General features: G+C 47.0%; 1 protein-coding gene across 7 annotated transcripts in view; it reads left to right on the forward strand.

Annotated features, from left to right (window-relative positions):
* The window catches only part of EXTL3 (exostosin like glycosyltransferase 3), a 136,562-nt gene extending 125,076 nt beyond the window's left edge, over positions 1–11,486 (forward strand). For all 7 annotated transcript variants that reach the window (XM_033229554.1, XM_033229544.1, XM_033229565.1 and 4 more), the window contains 2 exons: positions 193–321; positions 8,448–11,486. In XM_033229554.1, coding sequence (XP_033085445.1) covers positions 193–321; positions 8,448–8,657 — 339 coding nt within the window. In that variant the 3' untranslated portion in view covers positions 8,658–11,486. The remainder of the gene's footprint in view (positions 1–192; positions 322–8,447) is intronic.
* The last annotated feature ends 807 nt before the right edge of the window (positions 11,487–12,293 follow it).

Raw genomic sequence — 12,293 nt, forward strand, 5'->3', positions numbered from 1 at the left:
TGGGATAATTCCTCACTGCAGAAGATCCACACGACAGGATGTCTCGAATCCCTGGCCCCGGTCCTAAGTGCCAGTAATACCTCCTAGTTACTGCCACACACAAACAGCCCCTCCACCCATGCATATTTTGGCTGAAAGCCAACAACCTGTGTCTTCTAACAGAGCATGTGGTTCTTTTTCTTCCTCTGACAGTATTATGCCTACCTGTATTCTTATGTGATGCCCCAGGCCATCCGGGACATGGTGGATGAATACATCAACTGTGAGGACATCGCCATGAACTTCCTTGTCTCCCACATCACTCGGAAGCCCCCCATCAAGGTGAGGTCCCGCCGCTGGTGGGACTGTGGATGCGCGCATGGTTACTTCACTTGTTTTACAGTAGCACAGCATGTAACTGCACTGTACTTCAGAGTCCTCATTCATCGGGATGATACTACCTACCTCATCAAAGGATTGTGGGCTTAAATGAGTTGTTACAACAGGGGCCCTTCATTCCTAAGGGCAATGGATAGAAATCAGAAGGTTTGGAACTTGGCTGGGAAAGATGTTGCATCATTATTTTTATTAATCTCTTACTGGAATTTAGCATTTTCTTCAATTATGAAACAGGCTACAATTCACCATAGTATTTGTAGTAACTGATTTGTCACCAGTAGAAATCATAGATATCTTCGTATCACATTACCTTTGTTGGAATATCTGCAAAAAGTATTGTTTCTATTTGTTAGCACTTTGAATTCACGGCAGTTATTCCCTTTCCCCTAGATGTTGTTATTTAATGCATTAGGAAAAGGGCATGTGTGTCACTGTGTTTTACTGAAACTTGCTTCCTTTGTCATCCTGTGTATTGCAGTTTATATATCTAAAAACATTATTTGAGGAGTCCACAGCCTTGACCAGATTGCCAAGCCAGAGGCATAGGCGATGTCCATCAAACAAAAAACTTAAGAATTTCTGAGTTAATATATGTAAGACTCTAAGAATAGTGTTGGCACATAAGTACTATGTAAATTATTTGCTCACAACCAAAAATACCCTCAGAATTTCTAGAATTCCTCTGACAGTATTATGCCTACCTGTATTCTTATGTGATGCCCCAGGCCATCCGGGACACGGTGGATGAATACATCAGCTGTGAGGACTACTCACAACTGTGAATTCTAGAAATTCTGAGGGTATTCATCTGTTTTTTCTTGGAGTTATTAACAAATACGCTCAGTGCACGGAAAGCCTGGTTCCACCCCCTTCCTGTCATCTTTGAGGGCTCTGTCAGCAAGTTAGAGCATGCTGGTAAGGGTTAGGATAGCTCAGTCCTTACAGAAGCAGATGTTATTAGAACCAGTATTACTGTGGAGTCTGTCACTTCAAATGAATATTTGTGACTGTGCTTATGTCTGTGTTTATGTCTGTTTCATAATTGAAGAAAATGCTAAATTCCAGTAAGAGATTTGTACCTGATGTCTTTAGAAGGGTCAACAAACTAATGAGGTCATATTTTCATTATTATCAAAAAGGTGTATTACTTAATTTTATGAAATAAGTTTACCTTCATGGGTGTCATTGCCATGAGTAAATAGTTGGGTTCAGCCTGGCGCGGTGGCTCATGCCTGTAATCCCAGCACTTTTGGAGGCCTAGGCGGACGGATCACTTGAGGTCACGAGTTCATGACCAGCCTGGTCAACACGGCGAAACCCCGACTCTACTAAAAAAATATACAAATTAGGCCGGGCGCAGTGGCTCACGCCTATAATCCCAGCATTTTATGGGGCTGAGACAGGTGGATCACGAGGTCAGGAGATCGAGACCATTCTGGCTAACACGGTGAAACCCTGTTTCCACTAAAAATACCAAAAATTAGCTGGATGTGGTGGCACGCGCCTATAGTCTCAGCTACTCAGGAGGCCGAGGCAGGAGAATCACTTGAACCTGGGAGGCAGAGGTTGCAGTGAGCCGAGATGATGCCACCACACTCCAGCCTGGGTGACAGAGCGAGACTTAGTCTCAAAAAGAAAACACACACACACACACACACACACACACACACACACTACACTATACTAGCTAGGCGTGATGGCATGTGCCTGTGATCCCAGCTACTCAGAAGACTGAGGCAGGAGAATCGCTTGAACCCAGGAGGCAGAGATGGCAGTGAGCTGAGATCGTGCCACTGCACTCCAGCCTGGGTGACTAAGTGTGAGACTCCATCTCAAAAAAAAATTAATAATAATAATTGGTTCTAGACTAAGTACCCACCAGCGTATACTAATAACGATAATGAAATCATATGTTTAGAAGCCAGGTGTAGTGGCACACCCCTGGTAGTCTCAGCTACTCAGGAGGCTGAGGCAGGAGGATTGCTTGAATCCAGAAGTTCAAAGCTGAATGCTCCATGGGCGTGTCTGAACAGCCACTGCACTCCAGCCTGGGCATCTTAGTGAGAAATAAGTCGTAGCTTGAGTGCTATGCAGAGTGGCCACCAGAGGACGCTGGTTCCATGCAGCAAAGCATAACAAAGCTAGAAATGTATTTGGAGGCTAACTGTGGCTCCTGGGTAGCACGTCACTCCTGATTGTCCCTGGGTTTCTTCTGTCTGAGACTTCTGCTAAAGCCTCACAAGAGAAGAATAATTAGCAAAATAATGTATCAATTTTTTTTTTTTGAGACGGAGTCTCGCTCTGTCGCCCAGGCTGGAGTGCAGTGGCCGGATCTCGGCTCACTGCAAGCTCCGCCTCCTGGGTTCATGCCATTCTCCTGCCTCAGCCTCCCGAGTAGCTGGGACTACAGGCGCCTGCCACCTCGCCTGGCTAGTTTTTTGTATTTTTTAGTAGAGATGGAGTTTCACCATGTTAGCCAGGATGGTCTCGATCTCCTGACCTTGTGATCCGCCCATCTCGGCCTCCCAAAGTGCTGGGATTACAGGCTTGAGCCACCGCGCCCGGCCTGTATCAGTTTTTTTAACTGTGAAAAATAATAGTCACAAGTACTTATGTAAAAATAGTATGTTTTCCAGGTACAGTGGTAGGTCTCATATTAAACAGTGAAAAGACTTTGTAGACTTTGAGGTAGGGAGGCAAAGGTTTTAGAAAGCAATTAACATTGGGCGCAATTTTCTATTCCTTATATTTCCTTTCTTATGTAGCCAGGGACTGGATTTGAGTCAAGATATATGCATCAATTTATGCCTCTCTAGTAGACCAGAAGACATGGTCCATGAAAATTTAAAGTATCTGAGTGATTAGGTACCTAATAATAGCATCAGTTACCTGAGCAGGCACAGACATGGGGGATTTTTCATCTTTGTGAAGTGTATTTGTCTACTGCATTATTAGGCCAGTGTTTCACTAGCTAAGGCATCTCTTCAGTGCAGGTAGAAGTAATGTGCACATGGTGCACATGAGTCTTACCAAGTGAAAACTTCAAAACTGAGGATTCTCTCTGAATGTGCTTCATCTTTCTGGAATATATGAAGAATTCAAGATTGGGATGAGTTTTCAAATTCAAAGGCTGAAATTAAGTGTGTTTTCAAACTCTTAGTAATTCCTTCAACTTATGAATCTAGTGATTTACTTCATAATAAAGAACCAGTTTGAATTAAATATTTTATTTACCTAATTTTAATGGTATCAGGTATATGTACTATTGTATGTTCAAAAATAGTAATTTTTTTGTTGTGCTTTAAATACCTCCAGTTTTTACTGTTGAACTATTCCCTGTTGAATTAGGGAGGTCTGACTGCTTTGTATGATTGGCAGTGTTCTTTCAGTAATGTTAATATCTTAATGATAGTGACTAAAGAAATGGGGAGTTAATGTAATATTATTGCTTTGAATAATGTACTACTTTTGCAAGGAGAGCACAGAATATAAATAGGCTTCATTCAGGATAAGAGATTAAAAAATCACCCGTAAAGTTTTGAGAAAACAGATGGCTTAGGTGGTAAGGAAGCCGAAATGCAGGTGAACGTCTTGGTTCTCTGGGGTAATACAGGTTCTTGGCATCTATTGAGGATTTTCCTCATTGTTACTAAGCATAAAACGAATATTTCTCTTAGACTGAGTTACCTGGAATCTTCCATGTAAACTGTGATCCATGATATTGGTTAAATAAGTAAATGTCCAGACTTCAGTTTATATTATAGTTGTTTCATTCTTTTTAATTTTTTTGCATGTTTTATTATGCAACAGTTATATATTTACAAATATATTGGGGATGCAGTCTTAAATGTTTTTTTTGTTTTGTTTTTGTTTTGTTTTGTTTTTTTGAGATGGAGTCTCAGGTGCTAGGCTGGAGTGCAGTGGCACAATCTCGGCTCACTGCAACCTCTGTCTCCCAGGTTCAAGCGATTTTCCTGCCTCAGCCCCCTGAGTAGCTGGGACTATAGGCATGTGCCACCATGCCCAGCTAATTTTTGTATTTTTAGTAGAGACGGGGTTTCACCATGTTGGCCAGGCTGGTCTCGCTCTCTTGACCTCGTGATCCGCCCTCCTCGGCCTCCCAAAGTGCTGGGATTACAGGTGTGAGCCACCGCACCCAGCTTAAAAGTTTTTTTACTGATGGATTACATGATTAAAAACATTTGGAAACCACTGCTTCCGTGAAAACAACAGTTATAGACACTTTTTGTGTCACATGAAATAATATGCAGGTTAAAGGGCATTTCTCCTGGGGCTGGATTCTGGTGTCTGGGGTGAGGAGAAGGGTTTTTAGATCCAGTGAGAGCCCCATGGAATACTGGACATAGATGCTGTTTGAGAACGTCCTTCCCCAGATTCCTGACCCCCACATCCTGTTCCAGGGGGAACCATGGGAAGAGCAGTAACTCGGTGTTGACATGACCCCAAAGGGTTCTAAGGGAGCAGCCAGTGAGTGAGGGGGGAAGTGAGGAGACAGGTGGGACCTGGAGGGGGAGCTGTGGAGGTCGTGACTGCCCAGAGACTAGGTTCTGAGGTGAGCCACCCTTCGAGCACTGGCCTGTGTCTCCTCCCAGTTTAAAGTCTGGGACCTGGGCTTTGACGGCGAATACTGGCCGTACACAATGATTACTCTTCTGCTATTAAGTTATGGGATGTGTCTTTCAATTAAAAATTTTCCCCTTAATTTGTAATAGAAATTTAAAAATTATTTGGGAAAAGAAACATGCAGAAAGAAATCAAAAGTACTAAAACTTTTGGCTTCTTTTGGTTCTCTGGTATCCTGTCTATTGTGGGGACTTCTTTATTTATCCATACATATACACACACACACACACACACACACACGTGTGTAAAAATACATATATACATATATTTTTTTTTTTTTTGAGGTGGAGTGTCACCCAGGCTGCAGTGCAGTGGCATGATCTCAGCTCACTGCAACCTCTGCCTCCCAGGTTCAAGTGATTTTCCTGCTTTAGCCTCCATAGTAGCTGGGATTACAGGCATGTGTCACCATGCCCAGCTAATTTTTCTGTATTTTTAGTAGAAACGGGGTCTTGCCATGTTGGCCATGCTGGTCTCAAACTGAGCTCAAGTGATCCGCCCACCTTGGCCTCCCAGAGTGCTGGGATTGCAGGTGGGAACCACCACACCTGGCCTTATTTTTGTATTTTAAATTTATATACTTGATTTGCAGTCTGCTTTTTAAAAACTTGACAGTAGGCTGGGCGGTATGGCTCACACCTGTAATCCCAATATGGAGACTGAGGCGGGCAGATCATGAGGTCAGGAGATTGAGACCATCCTGGCTAACACAGTGAAACCCTGTCTCTACTAAAAATACAAAAAATTAGCCAGGCGTGGTCCCAGCTACTGGGGAGGCTGGGAGGCTGAGGCAGGAGAATGGTGTGAATCTGGGAGGCAGAGCTCGTAGTCAGCTGAGATCACCGCACTGCACTCCAGCCTGGGCTACAGAGCAAGACTCTGTTTAAAAAAAAAAAAAAAAAAACCAAAAAAACTTTACAGTAAATGTTCTCGGTTTTTGTAATATAGTGGACTAGGTAATTTGAAAACCTGATCACTATAAGTAACACACTTCTTTTTTCAGTGTATAGTTGAGCTAATAAAAAGGTAAGAGAATTGCCAGAAAGGAAGCAGACGGGAGGACTAAAACTTAGGGTGGCAAGCATGGGGGCGTCACTGAGGCCGTCATGGGGGGCTGCTCTCACCTTAGCTGTCTAGAGGCTTGGGTTTTATCACTCACATGAAGGAGTGAAGAGCCTGTTAAGGGCGGAGAATTAGAATGGAGATCCTCCTACCTGTTGCCCCGGGGAGATGACATGCACCTTGTTTATTTTAACCTGGACTCTGACGGGGCGGGGGGCGCGAAGTGTAGGTTGAGAACGTTAAATAGTCTTTTGAGGCTCCATGGGCTTAGGTACTCATTCTGTATGAAATCTCGACCCAGGGCCACATGAGGTGGCTCAAGTCTGTAATCCCAGCACGTTGAGAGGCTGAGGCAGGACGATTTTTTGAGACCGGGAGTCCAGACCAGCCTGGGCAATATAGGGAGTCCTATAAATAAAATAAAATAAAATAAAAAAAGAAAACTAGACCCAGGCATTGATACCCTTGGACTGTTTGACAGAATAAAACCAAAAATCTGTTATAAGGAGAAATTACTCTCAGCAGAGGAAGTTCCCACTTAAGAGAAAAATTTCTTCACCTCAGGCCACATAGGATATGCACAGGAAAAGCCTCATTGAAGATGAGCTTAAAATGTAAAATTATCGGTTAGCCACCAAGGAAACAGCTGATCATGAGCAAGAGCAAACACACATAATAAACAGGTTATTTTTTTTTTTTTTGAGACAAAGTCTGGCTCTGTCACCCAGGCTGGAGTGCAGTGGTGCGATCTCGGCTCACTGCAACCTCCGCCTCCTGGGTTCACACCATTCTCCTGCCTCAGTCTCCTGAGTAGCTGGGACTACAGGCGCCCGCCACCATGCCCAGCTAATTTTTTGTATTTTTAGTAGAGACGGAGATTCACTGTGTTAGCCAGGGTGGTCTCGATCTCCTGACCTTGTGATCCGCCTGCCTCGGTCTCCCAAAGTGCTGGGATTACAGGCATGAGCCACCACGCCCGTCCTAGGATTTCAAGTAAGAAAGCCATTAGGTAGACTCTAAAACAAGTAGGCTTAAAATGACTAACCTGAAAACATAAAAAAGCAACAAATCACTCCAAAAAGAACAGATTGGAAAGCCCTACATGGAACTACTGAAAATGAAAATCATAGTTATTAAAATCTCTGTGAAAATGGCAAAAAAAATCAGACTTAGGTGAAAAGAAAATTAAGGAAGTAGAAGATAGACATTTCTTCCCCATGTTTCTTTGTGTGGCGTCCTCCCCTCCCTGCTCCCCTCCACCCTCCCTTCCGTGGAGCCAGTGTTGCCAAAGCCCGCTTTGCAGGTGTCGCCTCTTCAGCCCATTGAAAACCCAAGTTCGTGGCTATCTTGCAGGATTTGCTTTTTCATTGGCTTCTGAGGATTTCGTTCATTCATTCATGCATTCATTCATTCTTCGTTGTTTATTCATGCATGCATGTATATATGTGAGTGAGTGACAGGCTCTCACTGTCCCCCAGACTGGAGTGCAGTGGTACCATCATAGCTCACTGCAGCCTCAAACTCCTGGGCTCAAGCAGCCTCCCATCTCAGCCTCCCAAGTAGCTGGGACTACACCAAATAACTGGCCTGCTGCCACACCCTGCTAATATTTTTATCTTTTGTGGAGATACGGTTTTGCTTTGTTGCCCAGGCTGGTTTTGAACTCCTGGGCTCAAGCGATCTTCCTGCCTTGGCCTCCCAAAGTGCTGGGATTAATCAACAGGTGATTTCATTTCTTATTACAGGCTCAGCCCTGTATTTAAGGAGGGTTTCTGTATTTCGTCTTGCGTGTTCAGGTGTTCTGAGGGATTTTTATGCCCTTCGGCCTGCCACATTGTAATGAAGCTGTCCCCCTCTTCATACTTTTCTGGTTAGACATTTTCTAATTAATAACAATATGACTAGACTATAGTATGGCCACTTTCCCATGGCTTTAAATATAGTTAAGCATCTTTTTTATGGACAGTATTCAATTATGATTTGACTAGCCCCTCTTTGGGTAGTCTTCAGTATTTTGATTCAAAACATTGATGAAACAAACAACTGGGTACCTAACTGTGGCTCTGCAACCAAGTGCATACTAGGAGCAGACTTACTGAGACAGCGGACACTACACACGTTAAGGCTTGTGGCATCTGAGAAGTGCAGGCCGTGTGGACAGAATACCTGACGATGTTCTGGAGACATCTGGTAGGCAGGAGGCCTGGGGCGGGGCTCTGGCTCCTGCCACACTCTGCAGGGTTGTTGCCTCTGGGGGATCAGCGTCTTCACCCTGGACATGGGGGTTGTGGGATCAGCTCAGCTGCAAGGGTTTTGTTGGTATTAGCTGGGATTCCCACTCTGTGTCTCTCTTCCATTTCCAGGTGACCTCACGGTGGACATTCCGATGCCCAGGATGCCCTCAGGCCCTGTCGCACGATGACTCCCACTTCCACGAGCGGCACAAGTGCATCAACTTCTTTGTGAAGGTGTACGGCTACATGCCCCTCCTGTACACGCAGTTCAGGGTGGACTCCGTGCTCTTCAAGACACGCCTGCCTCATGACAAGACCAAGTGCTTCAAGTTCATCTAGGGGCAGCGCAAGGTCTGGGGAATAGGATGGGCAGAGGGAGGAAGATGGCTCCCAAGGTTCCTAGGCATTGTAGGACCTTGGGGACATCTGCTGGGTGGGTGGCCCAGACCCTCTGCTGGGAGGGGCAGCATGAAGAGTGGAAGGAAACCGCTGCCTTTATCTTGAAGTCGGCCACACTGGGCCTGGAGCCCTGGGCGGAGGCCCCGGGGTTCCCCACACAGGGCACTGACTGATAGCTTACACTGAGGACCGTGGAGACTCTGCAGAGTCATTCACACCATTCATACGCCCAGGACAGCTAGTTTGTGGTTTTTAAATTCAATAACAACTATTATGATTATTTAAAAAGAGAAAGTTTCAGAATTGCCATTCAAGACTTATTTATATATGTGTGTGTATATAAATATATGCACACACACTCGCATACATATATATTTTTGGCTGGAGGAGTGTGAGTTTTGCCTCTAAGGGAGGGACCGCGCAGGCTCCTTTGTTCTGTATTCTGGCGGAGATGGGTCCTGGCCTTGTGTCACTGGCTTATACTTAAAGATCATCTCCCATCCTCCCCAGCGCCATCTGTGTACAGAAACCAGAAAGGGATGAACTTGGCCCTCTTACGGGCCTGGACGAGATAAGACCTGTGGGTCTCTTCCGTACCCTTTCTGTTGCCAGTCAGCAACCTGTAACTCACATTCTCTTCCCAGTGAATCCCTGGGAGCGCCTGACCCTGGTGGGCTGCTCAGCTTCCTGCTGCTGGGGCCAGTGATTTTTGAGGATTTATCTTTAGGCCAGGCGTGCCTCAGTCCTTATCCCTGCTCTCCCATTTCTCCCTTGTTTGAGAGAGAATGAGGAAGCAAAGAGTGAGAAAGAATAGGACCTGAAGATGCTACTCCCAGATGGCTCTGTCTTGTTCTTTTGTTGAAACATACGTGCTGTGGGCCTCAGGCTTTTCTGAAGTGCTCTCTCTTGGATTGGACAGGAAATCAGCAGGGTGCACATCTGCTGTGGTCTGAAGTGGTTTGCAGGTCAGCCTCCTCTCCCTGGTGTAGAGCAAGCCAATGTCCTTCGAGGACCCCACCCGGCTGGCCGGGAAGTTTTACAGCAAGGCGCCTGCCTTGGGATAATTCCTTGGTGAAATTCACCTTCCCCCTGCCTCTGTCTGGAGCCCCATCTTGTGTTATCTGTGGTTTTTGGACCCCTAATGTCAGCTTGGCTGTAGGACCCCCTGAGGTTTGGTATGTGCTAGAACAATGGGAGGCCGTGATTTGCTGTGTAAGCTCACATCCAGCCTTCGAATCTTAACAGGCATTCACAGCCCGAGTTACCACTTTCCACTCCCTGCTTAGGATTCTGTTCCCTGGGCCGAAACAGAAATAAGCTAATTTTTTGGGTCATAGTGGCAGTAGGGGAACCTAGGAGGGTGTGAGTGGAATTGGTCAGGGATTTAGCCCATGAATCTGTTTCTTGAACCCTACTTTCTTGAAGTGGAGTTGACTCGAAGGTTTCTAGCAACTGAACAAAAGCTCAGGTCTGTCCTGGTCATGCACATGCCTTAAGCCAGTTTCGTCTTCCCTAGACCTTGGCATCCTGTGCTTCTATTTCTCGGAATACGTTCTCCTCTGACCTGCCTGTACCACATGGGTCCTCTTCAAGTATTGTTTTGAAGCTGGGCTCTTTTGGTAGCTCCCACCCACCTGTAGGGCTAGCTCAGCTTAAGGGAACTCTCCCCATTGGCAAAGCGGACCTGGCTACTGCCAGGACTGTGTTTCCAGAGGTTCCCCCGGCAACGGCCTGTAGCTCCCCCGCTGAGGCAGCGACCTAGGAAGGGTGGTTTTGTTCCCAGCAGTCGGGGGTCGGACGCTCTGCCTCAGAACTTTCTAGTTGCGCTCTCCTTGACTCCTGACTTGTATTCCTTTTAGCAGTAGCCTTCTTCCCTCGGGGAGCCAAAGAGTGTGGTGTGTGGCGCTATATTGTGGCTGCTATTTTATCTGGTTTAGTTTAATGTGAGGAACTCATATACTGACTTTAGTGGGAGTCGGTGAGCCGGGGCCGTCTGTGTGGTGGGACCCCTTTTAGAGGGACTTGGTGAGCATAGGTCGTCTGTGTGGTGGGGTCAGGGGCCTGTCCCTTTAGTGGAGCCCGGTTGTCAGGCCTCGAATGTCACTGGTGGATCCAAGAAGGGCTGAGTGGTCTGACACCAAAACGTGCTGCAAGGAGGGCTGTGGTGCCGGCGCTTCCAGCAAGGACAGCCCTCCTTGACCCTGAAAGGAACCCTGGCTTGAAGGACTGCAGACAGGTTCGGAGGGGCACGCCCAAGTTGGTGAGAGGCAGCAAGGTGGCCGCGGTGTCACTGCTCAGGTGATTCTCACCACGGGAAAGCCACTGACCTGTGACTCATGCGAGATGGGAACGCAGCGCCACAGACCCCGGGTCTCCTTGGCTTGTCTGTGAGCCGCCCGTGGCCACCTTGTCCTGGCCCGCAGGGTGCAGGAGCGCCTCGTTCTCTGGGTGGCCGGCTTGCTGCTCCGGTTTGGGCTGTCCTACTTGAACGCCATCCCAGGGCTCCGCAGGCCGCTGTGAGCGCTGGCTCCCTGGGCAGTGCTCCTCCGTGTGGACTGTGTCTCAGGCCACGGCTCAGCAGCTGGGGTCCTGTCCAGAAGGATGGGATCTTTCTGGGAGCTGCGCCAGACCGAGTGGGGAACTCCTAAGCTTTGATATCCATGCCACGTCCATCCACCCCACCCCTTTTGGTCACGAGCACAATGGTCTTACATTGGATTTTTGTAAAAAAAAAAATAAATAAATAAATAAATGGAGACTTTAACTCAAGCAGCTTGGAGTTCTTTTGTGGTTTTCCTCGGCAGGTATGGAAGAGTAACCTGAGAGAAGGCACCTGCTTGATTGCTTGATTCCAGGTCGCCACCTGCGTACGCCAGCTGGGCCTGCTCACAGAAGAAGACAGGAGGCAGCGTGACCAGGCTCTGGTGTGGGCTGTAGACTAGAGATGGGTGAACAGACTCACATTCACGCGGGCAGCCTTGCCTGTGCCCGGTTCCAGGGCAAGTCATTTTGACTAAACAGGAACTTAGGGGCTGTTGAGGTGCTTTAAGCAGGATATGGAAGGGCATGTGGCCCATATATGCAAAGTTAATTTTTTCATGGGAATTTAAAAGTGTGTGTGTATATGGAGTGGTTGTGGGGAGCTGTGTGTGCCTGTGATCCCAGGACAGGCGAGGCCTCACTGTGAATGGCTCAGTTCGGTCCATAGGTCATGCCCCTGACCTGTAGGGCACTAAGACACCTGTACCTGCACCAAGCTTGTGCTTCCTGACTGCACAGCCCCATCCTGTTGGTGCCCACAGGCCTAGAACTTGTGCTTGGCTGTGGGATCAGAGGCTTCCTCAGGAGAGGGCACTGAGCTGTGGGCTTTGGGGAGAAGGATGGAGAAGGGAAAGGGGGTAAAGGTGAGGGCTCCTCTCCTGGGCTCTGCAGGTGGCATTTTCGGTCACACTGACAGTCCTAAGAATGGGTGAGACCTAATGGTCAGTGTCCCTCCTCAAGTGGGGTTCACGACTGATCAGGCAGGTTTGCAGCAGCTGATGAGTGAGATGTCATCTAGGGGCATTCCTCTTTGGG

The sequence above is a fragment of the Trachypithecus francoisi genome, unplaced genomic scaffold (genome assembly GCF_009764315.1).
Source record: "Trachypithecus francoisi isolate TF-2019V2 unplaced genomic scaffold, Tfra_2.0 Contig01440, whole genome shotgun sequence".
In the NCBI taxonomy this organism is placed as follows: domain Eukaryota; kingdom Metazoa; phylum Chordata; class Mammalia; order Primates; family Cercopithecidae; genus Trachypithecus; species Trachypithecus francoisi.